This window comes from Clarias gariepinus, chromosome 7 (genome assembly GCF_024256425.1).
Source record: "Clarias gariepinus isolate MV-2021 ecotype Netherlands chromosome 7, CGAR_prim_01v2, whole genome shotgun sequence".
Lineage (NCBI taxonomy): Eukaryota > Metazoa > Chordata > Actinopteri > Siluriformes > Clariidae > Clarias > Clarias gariepinus.
In genome coordinates this window covers 18,837,500-18,858,077 of record NC_071106.1, presented here as the reverse complement: position 1 = coordinate 18,858,077, position 20,578 = coordinate 18,837,500, and the positions used below count along the sequence as shown (strand labels likewise).

The 20,578-nt window shown below is 38.8% G+C and overlaps 1 protein-coding gene across 3 annotated transcripts; it reads left to right on the top strand.

The window, feature by feature from the left end:
- The first annotated feature begins 930 nt into the window (after positions 1-930).
- LOC128527747 (alanine--tRNA ligase, cytoplasmic-like) lies at positions 931-20,540 on the top strand. Of its 3 annotated transcripts, none has more exons than XM_053500282.1 (21): positions 931-1,006; positions 3,304-3,471; positions 3,724-3,912; positions 4,070-4,215; positions 5,987-6,178; positions 6,250-6,394; positions 6,475-6,620; positions 6,699-6,807; positions 7,626-7,776; positions 11,485-11,609; positions 11,813-11,957; positions 12,040-12,218; positions 12,318-12,431; positions 14,279-14,485; positions 14,711-14,895; positions 15,843-15,951; positions 16,159-16,272; positions 16,364-16,483; positions 19,030-19,116; positions 19,271-19,384; positions 19,843-20,540. In XM_053500282.1, exons 2-21 carry the CDS (start codon positions 3,328-3,330, stop codon positions 20,020-20,022), a joined length of 2,901 nt encoding a protein of 966 aa, XP_053356257.1. In that variant the 5' UTR covers positions 931-1,006; positions 3,304-3,327; the 3' UTR covers positions 20,023-20,540. The 3 variants fall into 3 exon arrangements, with proteins under 3 accessions (XP_053356257.1, XP_053356258.1, XP_053356256.1); XM_053500283.1 differs by lacking the exon at positions 931-1,006 and adding an exon at positions 2,008-2,079; XM_053500281.1 differs by lacking the exon at positions 931-1,006 and adding an exon at positions 2,148-2,222.
- Positions 20,541-20,578: the final 38 nt, after the last annotated feature.

Sequence of the window (20,578 nt, the reverse complement as noted above, 5' to 3'; positions counted from 1 at the left end):
AAAAAAAAGCTGCCCCCACCCCCCGTGATTTTTGTAAAGTTATAAGTTAAATAACTTTAATTTAACTTTAAAAAAGAAAGAAAGAAAGAAAACAGGAAAACACTTTTCCAGGCACTGTTGAGAGAGTACTGAGAGAATGATCATGGGGAGCAGTTGTCAAGACAGACGACATTGTGAGAGGCAGTACTCAAAGCAGTTAAATCCATATTATCATAGAGAATTAAAATATTGTAAACTTTATTTGACAGCACCTTTTTTGCATGCAACTGCCTAATAAGCAACGAACAGTGCTGGCCCGTCTAACAGGCAATACAGGCGGTCACTTACGAGGGCCCCGCTCACGTTATTAATTGCATTTCCATTTTGTATCATATTTAATGGGTCCATGTATCCAATGAGTACAACGATATATTTATGTATTCACGTTCTATTGTGGTGAGAAGAAAATGCATTTAATACCACTGGGCCCTTGTCGTAGGGCCTGTATTGCCTGTTGGACTGGCCGGTACTGATGGGGAGTTTTCTTCATAATAGCCTTAATAAAAATAATGCTCATGTAAAGGTTTGTTTCCCTGCAATCTCTATGTATAATAGTTTATGAATACAGTACGTAAAATGATATGTGGACACTGGCTTGTTTTGGCATTCTTCTTCATGTTAAGTAAGGTTATTATTACTATAATCACGCTATTGATGACTTAATGCATATTACATATCAATGCATATGCTACGAGGCAATAACACTAGTTATCAGCTTACTGGCTGTATGATATGACTCAACTCTTTCTTTTACGTTGCATCATCCTGTAATGAAAATGAACTTGACGATGTCTGTTATTGACAGCTCCTTCTACCAATAGGGGTGAGGTAAAGTTAAGGCGTGACCTCATTTTGACCAATAGGAATGCGGCATTGCCCTGACTCCCGCGGTTTAGTGATTTCTGTACCGGCGTATTTGACCAGTGTGCGCGTGAGCAGGCGAGAAGCGGTTATTGAGAGCATTTTGGTAAGTTACATTAATATTACTGATTATTTCTCGTATTTTGGGCGTATATTTCTGATAATACTATCATTCCGTATAGTTGTTGTCCGACTGCCGACGCCGTTCTGAATACGACACAGCACATAGCACAGGTTTGTCTCGTGGCGCGTCGAGGAGCTAAAGCTAACTAGCGAGCTAACTGAGGGGCACTAACCCTGGACTTAATTAGAAATCACATATCTAGTGTTCTAGTCTGTTTAATTCATTTTTATTTGGGTAATATGAAGCAGAAGCTACCATGTAATTCTCAGTCTTGTGAATTAAATCAGTGCTACTGATTAGCATCAACGTTACCGGTATAAACAAGGAACAGTAGCTTGAACTAAGTGTTCTGGTCCGGTCTTGAACCTAGCTTTAAGTCCAGAGTGTAACGCAGATCCATAAAGATTATGCATTTAAATTATCGCTTGCTTTTTGTTGCATGTATATGAGCAGAAGCCAAATGCTGATGCATCAAATGAATGAACTGCACGAATCCTGTGCACGAGTTACAGTACATACATCAGTGTTGTCAGCTCTTTTCAGGGGGAAGTTCAATGAATGACGTCATAGGGTGACATGCATATTCAGATTTATATGGTGAAACGTTTTAAAATATTTTCTAAAAAGATTTTAAAATAGAAGTCTGTAGATTTTTATTAAAATGTAAAATATTTTTTCCACAAAAGTTTTTACAAAATAAGTTCGGAACAGTTTCTCTTAGTAGCATGAACAAAAAGATGCCTTGGTAGTTAGCAGACAGGAAATAGACACAAAGGGAATAGGTAGGAACCAATAGTGATTAGCATTCATTTGTCAGGAACACTGGCGAACAGTGATTGGTCGTTGGAGACACTGGTTTGCACAATCACACGCCCCAGGCAGGTTATACATACTGGTGGCGAGTTGCCTAAACCTGCTGTCACACCTCTTATACCCTGCAGCACAGAGAAGTGAGCTGGAGAACTTTATCGAGTGCAGAATAGTCTGATCGGAAGCTGCAAATAAGTAGCTAGGATTTTTTTTTTCGAAAGGAGAGTCGGAAAGCTGACAACACTGTAAGTTTGCATTTATAATACAAAGGTTTTTTTTTTTTTTTGTCCCCCACCCTTGTCTGCCACCATAGGAGTTTTAAGGTGCCGTCATCCACATGGCTCTCCATCTCACCTTTTTCTGTGCCAAAGCATTTTCATGGTTTCAGGTGAAGGAAGCATCAGTTTGTGCAGGATGTGTGGTCTGTGGTCAGTTCAGCTTGTCTCTGAAAGAAATGCTTGAAGTGATTGACTACTTTAATATTTTGCATCCCCCTTCAAGCGAGTTTGAGTAACTCCATCTCGTAGATCTAAAAAATATTTACAGGACTTAAATTATATTTTTGCAAGATGTAATTTTATGTGTGATGCTACAGTAGTGCACGAAATCCTCGTGAGTTCTCTGATGCGATGAGTTTCATAATTCTACCAGTTTCAGTAATGGAGTTGCTCAATGGTCTGCGGTGGAAACTTGCAGTCACGCATTATGTCTGTATGGCAGTTTACCTTGTTGATGCATTAACACTACAAACATATTAGTACTATTTTGTTTCTATACACTGGAAAAGACTTGGGTTGCATGTTTGAATGTTGTAGCAAAATGTAAATTCATTGGTTTGCATTTTGGCTAAAGGCCATAAGTCAGATATAGAGAGAATGTTTTGTAGAGAAAATTATATTTTTAATGTTGAAAACACATCTACAGTGCTCCTGCTAAGAACTTGTTACCATTTGGTAGTCCTGGAAGCAGCAATGCTGTAATTAGTGCTGCTGGTTCTAAAGTTGTTTTGCCATGAGGAGCCTCCCATGAGCCTGTTGATTTCCACGCACAGGAGGATAGTTGAGTGTTCTGGAAGGCATAGGATAATTTAGTTTTGTTTGAGATATCTTGTTCCTCATTCAAGTTCGGTGTTTTGTTTCTTGCCATTTTCTAAATTGAAGGAAACCTATTAAACTCTTTATTCAGAGAAGTGTGTTCAAAGGTAAACTTCTCTTCATGGGTGCCCTACATGGGATTAAACTTGGCAACTGAAAAAAAAGAAAAGAATAGGAAGGAAGAATGAATTACGGGTTTGGCATTCGTACCTGTTCAGATTTTTTGTTTGGATGGAAATTACAATAGCTTGCTACACTGCCGGTCTAACATGATTTCTCCCTCCCTAGCTGTGCATGGCTCACAATCAGCTAGCATGTTGTGTTTGGCAATGTAAGCTTTTTAATAAGTCGTTACTGTGTTTTATGATTGCTTAGTCCTCTTCGTACAACCCACCCAGCATGGACACTTCACTGACTGCTGCTCAGATCCGTGAGAAGTTCATTAACTTCTTCCGTCGCTACGAGCATGAGTATGTACACTCGTCTTCAACCATTCCCCTGGATGACCCAACCCTTCTCTTCGCCAATGCTGGCATGAACCAGGTATGATTGTTCCACCCTTGTTAATTTAGGATTAGTGGTCAACGTTTTTTTTTTTAAGCTGTATAATTACTTTAATGTTGGTGTCTGTGAATTTAAAAGCTTGGCATGTATGAACAGGCATTATGTAAAGAAAATTGAAACTGTATTCTCTTGTGTCTCTTGTTTTATCCTGGGGCAAAAGTACATTTGTAGTTTTTGTATTAACATTAGATTCAAAGACTTCGTTTTTATAAAAAAATTTTTTTTCCATAGTTCAAACCAATCTTCCTAAATACCATCGACCCATCCCACCCCATGGCCCGACTAAAGCGTGCTGCCAACACCCAGAAGTGCATCCGTGCTGGTGGTAAACATAATGACCTGGATGATGTCGGCAAAGATGTATACCATCATACCTTCTTTGAAATGTTGGGTTCCTGGTCGTTCGGAGATTACTTTAAAGTAAGACACAGGGAACCTACAGGGTGGTTATACAAGAGTTATTTGACAAAGTATGGCATTCTAAATGAATTAATCTAATTAAATCAAATGCAATATGAATATCTTTATTTTTATTTAACTATCTTTTAAAAATTCTGTCTACTTTTTCCATCTTCAGCAACTGGCTTGTAAGATGGCTCTGGAGCTGCTGACACAGGAGTTTGGCATTCCTCTCGAGCGCTTGTATTTCACCTACTTTGGAGGACACCCTGAAGCAGGCCTTGAAGTTGACAATGAGTGCAAGCAGATCTGGCTTGACCTAGGGTAGGGTACACAAAAATCACACTATTAAAACCATACATCTACTAACATATGGTTATTGCTGTCTGTCCAATTTTTGTAGTACAGTGGAACCTTGGATTGTGAGCATAATTCGTTCCAGAAGCGGGCTCGTATATCAAAACACTTATGAATTAAATTTCCCCATAAGAAATAATGGAAACTCGAATTATTCATTCCACAGCCCAAGAAAATGCATACATAAAAGTAATTAATACAAAATATAACGCAAAAATAAAACAAATTAACCTCCACTTTACCTCTGAGAAAATAAAAAATAAATCCTGACAAATGTGTTTCCCTTAGTGTTTGTGCGCGCACGCGTTGTGTGTGAAGCTAAAGTAAGAGGAGAGGAGGATTGAGACCTTCTCATCTTATACAGTAACACTTCCTCCTCTTTTATTTGAGTTTCACACACACTAATGGAAAAACAGTTTTATTAGGAAAATTAACAAGGAACATCAATAAAACAAATTAACCTGCACTTTACCTTTGAAAAGAATCGCGATAGAGCAGGGTTTCCGTTAAGTGTGTGTGTGAGGGAGAGAGACAAGGTGAGAGGAGGAGGGGTGTGTTTGAAGGCGAGACATAAGACTTGCTTTTGCTTTACAAAAAGGATGACTTTCACGCACACATGCATACAGACACACAATAAAATGTTTCACGCACACACGTGGTCACAGGTTATAGTAAACAGTACACACGTGAACGGATGTTGATTATACCCGTAAGAGACGTGCACTAAGGCCCAGCAGGGGAGATGATTACCCACAATTTCGCAGCGCGCGAGAGAGGAAAAAACATAGGCTTAGTTGTGATCACATGATGCTCAGCATCAAAAGAAGAAGCGCATGTGTGATACATGATACTCGGTACTTGTAAACCGAGAATTGTTAGTTTTTCAAAATGTATTTAAAAATTTTGCTTGCAAACTGCTTTACTTGAAATCCGAGGTTTCACTGTACAGCCGTCACAGTTTGAAATCTCACGCTACACAACCCATTGTATTGATGCTTGGAAATTTAGGCATAGATGATACAAGGAACAAGACTGGAGCATAGTTCATAAAGTATAATTAGCAAATTACAGTCTTTCAACAACACACCCAGACACATCCAGGTAGAAGGTCAAATGGTAACAATTTAAAGAAATAAAGTTATGGTTGAGGTGGTGCCATTTTTCTGATTTTTCTTTAACCCCCTTTTTTGTTGTTGTAATCATGTTTCTTTATTGTAACCATGGAGCTGGTATTTATTTTGACTATTAAATGTCTGAGCGATATATACACACTATATTACTTTAGTTGTTCTTAACTGTGCTCATGGAACACCACATGGCCTGCATATTTTAATGTTTCCCCTGCTCCATCACATTTACCTCAATTAAGGAAAGTCTGTTAATTAGCTGATTAGCCAAATTTGGAAGAGAAAACACAAAAAATGTGCAGGGCAGTTGGTTGATCAGGATCAGACCTTAGGACCACCTCTTGTGTCCACTAGTTGCGTCAAGATGCTTTGTGACTATGCATACGGTTATGGGGTGAAATGAATAATTACTATAGTAAACTAAAAATTAACAGATTAATTACCAACATATTTAATTATTAATTTGTTCATGTCATTAAACAAATTAATAATTAACAAAAACAACCAGTGCAAGCAGAAAACAAAAGGACTTTTTGGTGGTGGGAGTGTGGTCAAGGGCAGGTGTTCTCATGTTTCCTCAATGTCTTCTGTGTCTCTGTACTGTGTGTCAGGGTGGCAGAGGAGCGTATCCTGCCAGGTAATATGAAAGACAATTTCTGGGAAATGGGAGACACTGGTCCCTGCGGTCCCTGCAGTGAGATCCACTACGACCGAATTGGAGGCAGAGACGCTTCACATCTCGTCAACATGGATGACCCTAATGTGCTGGAGATCTGGAATCTGGTGTTCATCCAGTTCAACAGGTAGAATAAAGGCCTTGAGTTTGGCTTTGCATGTAGATGCACAAATAAATTTACGCTAACCTTATATGTAGAGAGTCCGAGACGGAGCTGAAGCCTCTTCCTAAGAAGAGCATTGATACTGGAATGGGGCTGGAGCGCCTGGTCTCAGTTCTGCAGAACAAGATGTCAAACTATGACACAGACCTCTTCGTTCCTTACTTTGAGGCTATTCAAAAGGTATAAGCGCATCTGAAGGACTCTGTTTGCTGTTGAATTTTTTCCTTACCTAACGAGCACATTTGGTTTTGGGTGTCAAGGGAACAGGAGCCAGGCCTTACACTGGCAAGGTTGGATCCGAAGACCAAGATGGCATTGACATGGCCTATCGTGTCTTGGCTGACCATGCTCGTACCATCACTATTGCTCTGTCTGATGGTGGTCGTCCTGACAACACTGGAAGGGGGTAAGATTATGGAGTAGCCCTTAACAATATATCGCACAGTTTATGGCTGTATTACATTTATTCTGTGGGTGTGTGTAGATACGTGTTGAGAAGGATCCTGCGACGTGCAGTAAGGTACGCTCATGAGAAGCTTGGTGCTCAGAAGGGCTTCTTTGCCAGTCTGGTGGACGTTGTGGTGCAGTCACTGGTGAGAATAATTTTCTACCTGAACAGGATTTTTTGTGTTCTGTCTTTCATTTACATATTCTTTATATGAGAATTTTTTTACGGCACAAGCCCTATGACATCTGCCCTATGTTGTCATAGTGAGTGAAGAGCCCTATTGTTTTTTCTAAGAATAACTAATAAATAACTAATAAATATTTTTTTCTTAACATGGTCAAAAACTGATGAAAATTGGCAGGCAGGTTAGAATCTGCTGCCATTACGATGCCTGAGAGTTTGGGCCGGGGCGTTGCTCGGGGTTCTCACTAGATTTTGCTGCATAGCTCATACACACTTGCACGTATGCCTGCGAAACCTGGTATACATTAAGAGCTCATTGAGCTGAACAACTTTTGCATTGGCTGTCATGGGCTCAACTCAATAGGAAGTCAGTTTTTCTGGGTCATTGGCAAAATGCACCCAAGGGACTTTGATGTACTCCTCCTAGGGAATTTATGTGATCGCCACGAAATGTTTTAAATACAATGAGGATGCAAATTTGTAGAGGGATTTTTGCTATCTTAAACAGGTCAATGTCTCAAACTTATGAAGAAAAGTGGTTAATAACTTTCTGCATGACATTAAATTCTCCCCTTTTCCAAAATTATGTCATAATGGTATTGGTATGTCTTCTTTAAGTGCATGTGCCCATTGTATTTCTTGGAGCACTCATCGTTGCATACAACTAATATTTTGATGTTTTTTTTTTCTTTTCTTTTCTTTTGCTCCCATCCAATTAACTTCAATTTAATTTAATTAGTTTCTGCTGATGTCACTAATTTATATAATCTCTGCTCACAGGGCCATGCTTTCCCTGAGCTGAAGAAAGACCCAGACTCTGTGAAGGATGTCATTAATGAAGAAGAAATGCAGTTTCTAAAGACTCTCAGCAGGGGGCGACGTATCCTGGACAGGAAGATCCAAAACCTTGGAGACAGCAAGACCCTTCCAGGTTGGTGTCTTTACCCTCTTCCATGCCCACTTTGAAGGTCCTTTCTTTTTTATTTTAAATCTAAGCAAAAAAAAAAAGTATGTTATTGAGTATTTGGACATATATATATATATATATATATATATATATATATATATACAGTGGTGTGAAAAACTATTTGCCCCCTTCCTGATTTCTTATTCTTTTGCATGTCTGTCACACTTAAATGTTTCTGCTCATCAAAAACCGTTAACTATTAGTCAAAGATAACATAATTGAACACAAAATGCAGTTTTTAAATGAAGATTATGTTATTAAGGGAGAAAAAAAACTCCAAATCTACATGGCCCTGTGTGAAAAAGTAATTGCCCCCCCTTGTTAAAAAATAACTTAACTGTGGTTTATCACAGTTAAAAGTTCAATTTCTGTAGTCACCCCCAGGCCTGATTACTGCCACACCTGTTTCAATCAAAAAATCACTTAAATAGGAGCTACCTGACACAGAGAAGTAGACCAAAAGCACCTCAAAAGCTAGACATTATGCCAAGATCCAAAGAAATTCAGAAAAAAATGAGAACAAAAGTAATTGAGATCTATCAGGCTGGTAAAGGTTATAAAGCCATTTCTAAAGCTTTGGGACTCCAGCGAACCACAGTGAGAGCCATCATCCACAAATGGCAAAAACATGGAACAGTGGTGAACCTTCCCAGGAGTGGCCAGCCGACCAAAATTACCCCAAGAGCGCAGAGACAACTCATCCGAGAGGCCACAAAAGACCCTAGGACAACAACTAAAGAACTGCAGGCCTCACTTGCCTCAATTAAGGTCAGTGTTCACGACTCCACCAAAAGAAAGAGACTGGGCAAAAACGGCCTGCATGGCAGATTTCCAAGGCGCAAACCACTTAAGCAAAAAGAACATCAAGGCTCGTCTCAATTTTGCTAAAAAACATCTCAATGATTGCCAAGAAAATACCTTGTGGACCGACGAGACAAAAGTTTAACTTTTTGGAAGGTGCGTGTCCCGTTACATCTGGCGTAAAAGTAACACAGCATTTCAGAAAAAGAACACCATACCAACAGTAAAATATGGGGGTGGTAGTGTGATGGTCTGGGGTTGTTTTGCTGCTTCAGGACCTGGAAGGCTTGCTGTGATAGATGGAACCATGAATTCTACTGTCTACCAAAAAATCCTGAAGGAGAATGTCCGGCCATCTGTTCGTCAACTCAAGCTGAAGCGATCTTGGGTGCTGCAGCAGGACAATGACCCAAAACACACCAGCAAATCCACCTCTGAATGGCTGAAGAAAAACAAAATGAAGACTTTGGAGTGGCCCAGTCAAAGTCCTGACCTGAATCCTATTGAGATGTTGTGGCATGACCTTAAAAAGGCAGTTCATGCTAGAAAACTCTCAAATAAAGCTGAATTACAACAATTCTGCAAAGATGAGTGGGCCAAAATTCCTCCAGAGCGCTGTAAAAGACTCGTTGCAAGTTATCGCAAACACTTGATTGCAGTTATTGCTGCTAAGGGTGGCCCAATCAGTTATTAGGTTCAGGGGGCAATTACTTTTTCACACAGGGCCATGTAAGTTTGGATTTTTTTTCTCCCTAAATAATAAAAACCATCATTTAAAAACTGCATTTTGTGTTTACTTGTGTTATCTTTGACTAATAGTTAAATGTGTTTGATGATCAGAAACATTTAAGTGTGACAAACATGCAAAAGAATAAGAAATCAGGAAGGGGGCAAATAGTTTTTCACACCACTGTGTATATATATATATATATATATATATATATATATATATATATATACTCATTATTAAAAAAATAATAAATCACATTCTAAATCTAAACATTGCAGAACTTGTGTTCTCATGCAAATTGGTCCTGGTTTAATTTTAAAAGCTGTACTATTTGGTTGAAGCGATTTTACAAAACAAGTGGCAAACATAATGAAGACGAAGGAGTTCTCATGGAAAAAAAAGTCTGAAACATCATTTAAATGGAAAATGCTACAAAGCTATAGCATGGACGATAAAGACTTCTTATTACTTTACAGGCTATTTCATTGGTTTCATAGAAAGAGAAACGGCAGTTAAATCCCCAGGCAAATGTGCAACACAAGCAAAGGTCCTAGAGTTGAGAGTCACAGAATCCAAGTTGCTTGAAGTCCAATGTAAAGTTTTCACAGTCTGTAATGAATTTGGGTGCCATGTCAACTGCTGGTGTCCGTCCACTGTGTTTTATTAAGTTGAAAGTCAATACAGCCGTCTGCCAACACAGCGGTCTATTTTGGAGCACTTTGTGCTTCCATCTGCTGACAACATTTTCCTTACCAGCAGGACCTAGCAACTTCCCACAGCTACAAAACTACAACTAACTGTTTTGCTGACCATGATATCACTGTGCTTGACTGGCCAGCGAACTCGCCTGAACCCCATAGCGAAAGGGGTATTGTTCAATTCAATTCAACCTTATTGACATTGTTCTAAATAACAAAGTATAAATAATAACAAGCTATCTTTAGGCATCATATTTCCCAGCATGTAATAAAGTGCAATCATAGTGCAGCAGTGCAGTAACCATAACGGTTATGGTTATGTGAAGTGGGATGTAGTGGGAGAAGAGTGTGTGTATTGTGTGTGCTGCATCAATGCAATCTATGCAAAGTCCAGGTCACAGTTATTGTGTGACTGATCTTGAGTAACTGATCCTTCAGCCTGTGGAAGGAGGCTGTGGAACAGTCTGGTGGTTCTGGCATGTATGGACTTGTACCTTCTACCTGAGGACAGTAACTGGAACAGGTTGATGCTGATTGCTTAGGATGCTGTGCACTCGACGAAGGCAGTGTGTGTAGTGTAGATGGTGCTAATCTCTAGGAGACAAGTCCATATATTTTCCCCGCTGCTTTCACCGCCTTTTGCAGTGCCTGTTGTTCTGCCTTAGTGCAGCTGGAAAACCACACCAAGAGTCCATATGTCGGCATACTCTCTGTAGCAAAACGGTAACAGTCACCCAAAAGCTGCTCAGAAAGATTTGCTCATCTCAGTTTTCTCAGATAGAAGAAGCACTGCTGAGCCTTTCCTATTATTCCCTGTTAGGTTCTCAAAAGTTAGGTGTTACAGTTAAGCAAAGAAACTTTCTACTGTCCCATTTCCAGAAGTAAGTGGTAAGTGGATGGTCCTTGTGCCTTTATGAAAATCCACAATGATTCCGAATACTGATCTACCTCCACTCTGTAGGTTTTACATCAGAATTGAGGTTGTTCTACAACTAATATGCTTTGGCATCCCTTAGTGGGGGGAAAAGCCCTGAGTATTTTACTTAATTATTTATGTTATTATTGTTATTATTATTATTATTATTATTATTATTTTCTTTTTATGGACATCTGATTGTTATGGCATTCTTGTTTGTCTGGTGTTGGAGGGGTGGGGAGTTTGGTTTTGTGTTCTCTTATGTTTTCTTGTGTTCTTTCTGTATAGTTAAAGAAGTTTTTTTGTAATATTGTTCTGGCTGTCTGCCTGCATGTTGAGTAGAGAGCCAGTTTTATCAAATGCACACATATAAACATTTAGTCTGTCTAAAACCTTGTTAGATTCCTTTGTGCTGAAATAGTTTCAAGATACATTCATTTTTGCGTGTCACAAGGTCAAAATGGAAAAGGAGGTTGTCAGCATATAGCACGTATGTGGTGTTCATATTCTTTTTTTATCCTGTTCAGGGGACACTGCCTGGTTGCTGTACGATACCTATGGCTTCCCTCTGGATCTGACTGTCCTCATTGCAGAGGAGAAAGGCATGGGAGTGGACCTAGCTGCATTTGAGGAGGAGAAGAAAGCTGCACAGGTGGGAGAGCTGAGCTTACTTTGTGGTGCTAAAAAGATGCATGAGATCTGAGTTGGATGGATCCTGTTTGGATCACAGTGGCTTCTTATGATCAATAAATTTTAAACAAAAGTCTTACTGAGTACATGACAGTCACCACAGCCAGAGACACTCTGTAAGGACTGGATTACTAAGTCAGCAGGTCTCCCCTCATGTGCCAATAGCTGAAGTCACAAGGCAAAGGTGCTGGAGATGAGGACCACATCATGCTGGACATCTATGCCATTGAGGAGCTGAGGAACAAAGGAGTCCCTGCCACCGACGACACCCTGAAATACCGCTACACCTCTGATGACAACGGCAACTATGGTGACTGACATTTGCCACACGTTAGTTTGTATGTTCTGTATACGTAGAGTCATGTTGTAAATGAGAGTGCTTGTGTGTGCAGAGTTCGAGCAGGCTGTGGGCACAGTGCTTGCTCTGAGGCGTGACCGTGCATTCGTCGATGAGGTGAGCACAGGGCAGGAGTGTGGTGTGGTGCTCGACCAGACGTCTTTCTATGCTGAGCAGGGAGGTCAGACCTTCGATGAGGGATACATGCTGCGTGAGAACGACTCCACAGAAGATGTAAGAGATGTGGGGAAAGACACAGGGGAGTGTTTTAATGAGGAAAAAGTTGTTCCTTTAACTCACCTGAAGATATATTCTGCATTTTGATTGTCTCAGAGGATGGAGTTCACGGTGAAGAACACTCAGGTCCGTGGTGGATATGTGCTGCATGTTGGAACCGTGTATGGTACGCTGAAGGTTGGAGACCGTCTAACTTTGCATGTTGATGAGGTAAGAGAGGTCTATTAAATCATTGTATTCCTGCATTTATTTATATAGATCTGATCATAGTTTTAGATCTAGACATAGTTTTAATATATTTTGACTCTTAAAGCCCTTTCAGATTTCCTGTGCAAAATAAAAATAAAAAAAAAAGACAATTGGCCACCCGAGGAACCTTTAAAATTTTAAATTAATGTTAAAACTTTAAATTTACACTGTTAAATAAATAAATTAACTGAAATTAAATCCCAGTCCTCAAAGCAACAGAAATATGGCAAGATATTGCTATTGAAAGCATTAAAAGCTTTAGTGTACTTACTGATGTTTTTTACCCAAGTCATAAAAAAGTAACATACTTTTAAAGTGCAAAAGATTTGAGAAGTACAGACTGCAAAAATGTTGCATTTGGCACATATCGAGGTAACAAAGCATTTACTTGTACTGTTTATTTGTGCAAATTGTCACATGTTGAGTTTAGGATTCCTAATCAGTCACTATCACGCTGTTAATACTTCAACCCCAGACCTTCTGTTGGTGCTAAACTCTCCTATTGTATTTTTTTTTATAAGTCTTTTTTATTGGAAATATTAACAAGTTACATATACATACATACATTGTACACAATTTTTTTTTCTAACCGCACCCCTCCCCTCACCCCACAAAAAAACAACAACAAAAAAACGCAGAAAAAAGCCAGTCAGCAGAAAAGGGGAAATAAATAAATAAATAAATTGCACATCAAACAGAAAAGGAAGCAAAGGAAGTATGAGGGTGTGCTGGGCAAAGTGCTGGATGATCCGCTGAATTTGTATTTTCTCAAGCTCGCAGCCATAGCCGACATAGAAAAAAACTACTAAACTTGTCACGGAGTTATGACTACGTATTACTGACCAACTAATGAAATAAATTAGAAATTAAAAAAGGATTTTAACATATTAAATGTTATCGTTCAGCGAGAGCCCGACAAAACACGTCCTACTCCATAATAGGCTCTATAGCGCCCCCTCCTATTGTATTTTTGTCAAATTAGACAGATTCCTATGTTTTCACTCTAAAAATACAATTTTTCTAATTTGATTATTATGAGGGTCTGTTATTTTCTCCACATAGTGCATCTAAACACACAAAATAAGTTTTTTTTTTTTTCTGTTGAACTTTTGTACATGTATGGTATTCGTAGTCAAAGTTATTCATTAGTCATTAAAATTGAACATGTTTAAGTACAAATATATGCACTACAAGTGTATATGTAAATGTAGTTCCGGTCTATGACCATTCATCAGATGCTCACAGTTTTGGCTCATACGCTCACACATGTACATAAAGATTTAATGTTTTTGAGGCCTGGTCAATATGTACAACACCTAAAAACTGTTAAATCTTTATGTACATGTGTACCAATGACCAATGTAAACATTTTAATGTGTGTATATGTTAGTATGGTTATTGTTAGTAATTCTGTTGCCATTGTTACTGCTTTATGTGTTCAGACATTCATATGTTATTTTTCATATGTAATTTGTTTTATTGCTTTCTTTGTATACTGGGAAGTTTTGACTGGGAACATAAAGGGTGTAAATTTGGTAGATAAAAAGATCCATCACTATATTAAATAATGTACACGTAACTATGAATTTCTAGTCAGCTATAATAGGGTGGTCAACACGACTGGGAACACAAAAGTAATTAAGGTAATCTGAACATATAATGGGTGATTTAAACAGGTACCGATTTGTGCAACAATAGGAGCAGGGTTCCAGCTTTTCTGACAATGTTTCAGTGGATTGTGATTTTTTTTTTCTTCTAGTAAGACTATTATAACAGCATAATAATTCTCTGCTCTTGGGCTCCTTCAGGCTCGCCGGAGGCCCATCATGAGTAACCACACTTCCACCCACATCCTGAACTTTGCCTTGAGGTCTGTACTTGGTGAAGCAGATCAGCGCGGTTCCCTTGTGGCACCAGACCGTTTGCGCTTTGACTTCACTGCCAAGGGTGCATTGAGCACAGACGAAGTGCACCGGACTGAGGACATCGCTAGTGCAATGATAAAAGATGCCAAGGTAATACAATACTGTTAGAGCTTTACGTATCATTTTAAATCTTAAAAACTACAAAACATATGTTCCTTTTAGATAATTCATTGCTTTATTTTATGTACATAATTAGATGTACATATAATAAATCAACTAGTGTTTTTTTTTAACTCCGTATCGGAGCCTTGCTTTATGTCTCATTATCACTATGTTAACATATTAAACATTGTAAACACCTTGCCTTCTCTATAGCCAGTGTATGCCAAGGACGCCTCACTTGCAGCTGCCAAAGCTATCCAGGGCCTGCGTGCTGTCTTTGACGAGACATATCCAGACCCTGTAAGAGTTGTGTCCATTGGCATCCCCGTGGAGGATCTACTGGCTGACCCGAACAGCACTGCAGGCTCTCTCACCTCCATTGAGTTTTGTGGTGGAACGTAAGTTTTAAACACCATTTTGTTAGTGATGATTCCTCTCGGAGGGCTGATTGAATACATAGATTTGTGTTTGTTGACATGCCACAAGTTGGATTTATTTATTTATTTTTTACATAAAACAGAGGCATTTGGTGTTGGTGCAATGGAATGATAATCATTCATTATTTTGTTCACTGGTAGCATGCAAGATAGTTTAAATGAACTGTGAATGATGTATTTTGACAGGTTTGGCTACTGTGACAAAAATTGTTGGGAATTTGATTATGATTGAGTTATTGACACCATGTCTAAAAGTTGACACTGGGGATATGTGTTGAATGTCAGGCCTAGAAGGGCTGGGCTGCAGTTCACATTTCAGCTCATCCCAGAAATGTTCATTAGTAATGAAGTGCATGTTTTCATGAACCCACATTTCCATGCTGGAACATGTTTTGGCCTTTTAGTTCCAATAAGGGGAATATGTATTTCTACAGCATGTAAAGATTCTGTAAACAGTTGCATGATTTCATATTTATTGCAATAGTTTGGAAGGGGGAAAGGCCCAAATATTGGTATAATGGGCAAATGTTCTCAAACATTTGGCCATATACTGTTTATCTGTCTACGGGAACCATCATCTATGTTACTGTTTGGAAGGCATAGGATGTTCACATTTGTATGTATATTCTCTATAACAGCAAGTTATTCACTTCATCTAACACATGGGAGCAGTTAAACACTTGCTAAAGGTGTACGGTACCTATACGGTATGGTAAATTATTTTTATTTTTTTTAAATCACTGCTGTATCCATCAAATGCGCTGCTGGGATTATGATGTTGTGTAAAAAGTCTCTGTGCTAGAGACATGGTGTGATCATAGAGATCCCAGTCCAGGTCAGATTGACCCAATGACAACATGGAGAACTTGGTTAAAGAGCTGAACCTTAACCTATACTTGTTATCTCAGGCATCTGCAGAACTCGAGTCACGCTGCCCCGTTTGTGATTGTGTCTGAAGAGGCCATTGCTAAGGGGATCAGGCGAATTGTGGCTGTGACTGGAGCAGAAGCTCAGAAGGTGATCTCTCAACTCTCGCACGTCATTACGTACTACAGTGCACACAGTATTGCAGATTGTATTTTACATTCAGACAGTATTCATTGCACTGCTTTGTGAGAACCTGTTTGTAATGGCAACTTAATGACCTAAAATATAATAATCTGAATGCTGCATATTGTAGCAGCATAAAATGCATATGCTGATGATAAAATCATGTGTTAACAGGCCCAGAGAAAAGCTGATGCTCTGCGTCAGTCCCTGTCTGCCATGGCTACAAAAGTGAATGCTCAGACTGCTCCCAATAAGGACATCCAAAAGGAAATAGCCGACCTAAATGAGGTGAGTTTACAGTTAACTCGTGGTTGTACACATCTTGTCCAAATTGGTAAATGGATCATGTTAATTTGAACATATATATGTGATGTTCCAGTCCTTAGGAACCGCAGTTATCTCACAGTGGCAGAAAGACGAGATGAGAGAGACTCTGAAGGGCTTGAAGAAGATCATGGATGACCTGGACCGTAGCAGCAAAGCTGATTTGCAGAAGAGGGTGAGAGAAATGCATACAAGCATATAAATGAGGGTTTCTTGCCAATTTAAATTCAAATCCTAGTGACAGCTCAGGATTTTCCTGAGTGTGAGCTGGCATTACTTGGGCCATGGTGATGGCTCTTTAAGTGGTCTGGACCTCAATGTGCTTTTACGGACAGGTTTATATTTGTTTTAGCAGTAGTTTTTTGGCATTTGCACTCTGTACACCACCACATTGAATGCAAAATGAAACTCAGGATGTGCGCAAAGTCAAGACATTCAGGTTTAATTTGAGTAGTTTGACATAGGTGTGACATTAACCATTCAGGAAATTACCTTTTCCTACACGCATTACTTTATAAATAATGAAACAGACTATAGAATTTTAAAGTTTATATAATTACAAACATAAGGCTTGCCTAGAAGTCTGGAAATCATGGACAATCATGGACCAAATGCTGTGTTTACTTCCTTGAGATTCTTCCGCTCCTGCTTGTCTGTGGGTCTTTCTACCTTCTGTCTTATGTTCGTTAAGTGAAAAACGTACTTTATTTGTGTTGAGTAGTAGTAGACGAATCTTTTTATTGAATTTTCCATAACTTGCAGAACAATCACATCAAACATTATTAGTATTACTATAGTAAAAAATAAACAAATAATAATTAAAAACAACTACTTGGATAACGAAACACGGTAAGAAAAAAAAGGGGATGGGGATCTTTTCGGTTGAGAGAAGGTGATTGACCCTTTGCCTTGGGTTTTAGGTCATTATTAGGATTAGGTACCGTTTGTTTTTTTTTGATACCGGTGCTAAATCGATACTTTTAAAATGGTACCGGTGCCAAAACGGTGCTTGAACTGATACTTTACAAAAGCAACAAAATGATGGTGGATGACTCAAGAATACATTTTTATTCAACATAAAATTGAATGCTTAAAATTGAACAATATATTAAAATTTTAAAGTATATATAAATATACAAAGTACTGTTGTAGTACTACTATTACTAGCTGAAAAGCCATAATTATAAACAGAATCCATGTTACATTAGTATTTTACAAATCGTTTGACCATTTGTTAGCATGAATGCAAGATTATTACATTAGCCTACGACTAACCTGCGGAAAGGCTGCTGTCGTCATCATAATCGGCGGACTCCTTTTTTGCTACGGTTGGTATGACTGGGGCTGGGGTCATCCACACCGATAGTGCCAGCTGATCGGAATCCTTTCTCGTGAAATATAGCCACACTTTCGACCGTTTAGCTTTTGGCATTCTAACGAAAGTTATTTAATTTAGCAAGCTAAGATAGCGGTAGACCATCTGCTGCCGTCAGAGCAAGTGTAACATTAGTTGCTGCATTCACTCGCATCTCGGATGGTCTCTCATTTCCTAAAGATTTGTGCTTTTAATTTTTTTATCTAATCTAATAAACTTTAAATCTACAAAAATAAAATGGACAGTAACATTACTGCAACAATGTTTTGGATTTGTATTATCAAAGCTTTGCGAATTTCTTAAGATTTTTCTAATTAAGGAAATAATTTATTTTTTCAATCATTTGACACCCCATGAATGCAGTAATTAAATTTTACTAGTGATCATGTGTGTTGATGAATCTGATGCCTATTACAACTGTTATCATAGCCCCAGAGAACAAATATATAATTTGACAGTTTGGCACCGAAATTCGCGTTCTGTTTTGGTCCGGTACATACCAGTTATATAGGTACCGGTGCCGTATTGGCACCGGTTTTCGGTACCCAACCCTAGTCATTATCCATCTTCAATATGAAGTGGCGTCCTATGAGTTTTGGCTGAATCTGAGCAGAAAGAATAGTCTTATACACTTGAGAACTTGCTACTTTATACTGTTGGTACTTAGTAGACATTAGGTTCACATGTACATTTTACATGATATAGTTTTATATTAACATTTTACTATTTTGTTTAATAATGTACAATATGAAACCCAGTCAAACCAGTATAAAAACAAAAGTAATATAACCTGATTTAAAGTCAGCAAATTAAACAAAGGGTGTAAATGTGTTCTGTGTGTCGCTATGAATTTGCTGCCACTCTATCACTGACATCTTTATTGGGACAGATTGTCACATTAGCGGCCATTCAATTGAATCAGTACCGTGGTGGCTTTTCAAGGACATTGCCATCTAAAGTTTTCTCTTTTCTGATCTTACTTTTTATAAACTAAATTAGTCTTTCCAGTTTGGAAAAGCCTGCAGAGGTAACCAGCCACATGTCCCCTAGTAGCCAAAACATTTTGCATGGTAATGAAATCTAGGCCACATTGATAAAGATAATATTGCTGATTATAATCAAAAGTACCATTAAATTGTGCTGCACCGAAAATTGAGCTTGGAATATTAAATCCCATTCAAATCACAAATAAAATCTGAGCCCCACCCTACCTAAAACCGTTGGAGACTTGCAAAACCCCCAGGTGCATCATAGCTGAGGCTGTGCTCCAACCCCAGCTGGGATATATAGCAAAAATGCTTGTAATATGTACATATGCATGCTTTCTTTCTCCTGCCTTTCATTAGGTGCTGGAGAAGACGAAAGAGGTCATCGACAGCCACCCCAACCAGCCTCTTCTCGTCATGGAGATGGAAAGTGGAGCTAGCGCAAAGGTGCCGTCTTGCTTGTCTGCTTAAAATTATTCTTGTGCAGGATTTTGTCATAGCAAGCATCTCCTATAAATATATGATCATTTTACATTGTACTGAAAAGATCTTAAGTTGTCGAAGTGTGTTCACTGTTTCTCTGGCTCTGAATATTATGTAGGCATTGAATGAGTCCCTGAAGCTGCTGAAGACTCAGTCCCCTCAGACCGCTGCCATGCTTTTTACTGTGGATAATGAAGCTGGCAAGATTATCTGTCTCTGCCAAGTGCCACAGGTAAACTATATCGACATGCTTCACAAATTTAAAAAACCTTTCATAATACTGTCATCTGTTAGATTGGACCCAGGGCTAAATGCTGCTTACTGGAGCCAAATACAACCAGAGCCATGCTGCCTTAACTTTCCTGTTTATATATAGACTAATAACCTTTTGGTGGACTGTATCATATTTTGGTAGCTACCAGTGGTGATGTGACTAGGATACTATGCATGTGTAGGTTTTTTTTTCCTGTCTGCAAATGCTCCAATGATTATAACTGAAGAATGAGAAAAATCTCAGTTCTGGTTTTGGAATCGACATAGCTTGAAGCACAGGATGTGCAACTGCACATGTAAAATGCTCAAATAAGAAAGAAGAATTTGGTGTATTTGATTTAAATAAAGCATAATATTTCTAATTAAATACTTTTTAATTAATTGTGTTAATATTTATGCCACTTCTTTTCTGTGCAGGAGGTTGCAAACCAAGGCCTAAAAGCCAATGAATGGGTTCAGAAAGTGTGCCCTCTGCTGGATGGAAAAGGAGGTGGGAAAGACATGTCTGCTCAGGCCACTGGCAGAAACACGCAGTGCATCCAGGATGCCCTGAAGCTGGCCAACGAATTTGCCCGACTTAAACTGGGACAAAACTAGATTCCTCAGAGGGTTCGCGGGGAAGATCTTAAAAACCTCATCTAATCTGACTAGAGTAATGCAGTGTTGTCTGCTGAAATTCAGAACCATCACAGTTGACATCTCAAAAGCTATTCTGTCTGCGTGCAAGGAAAGTACTAAGGGTACTTTCAAGATTACCACACTGACCAGTCAGCTCTTGTCTAGACGTTAAACGCACAAAATGGGTGTTCCTAAACTCTCTGATTGGCCGATAATGCATTGATTAATGCAAGCTGGTATTAGTTAATGTCCTCTTGTGACCCTTGCACTAAAACCAATACAAATTTAATATATGTCCATTTGTGTGTATTATAATAATAATCATTGTCTGTCTCTGTACCATTGGACAATAATCTCACTTTTTTCCACTACTGGGGAGTGGTTCAAATGGTTCTAACCGGTAATGCACCGTGACCTGTATTTCATATGTTTGATTCATCTTTTCATTTATTCTAAAATAGTGATGCATACAGAATAAATAAAAAAATAGAGACTGATTTGTTTCTTGTCCTGTGGAATGATCTTGACTCCATTG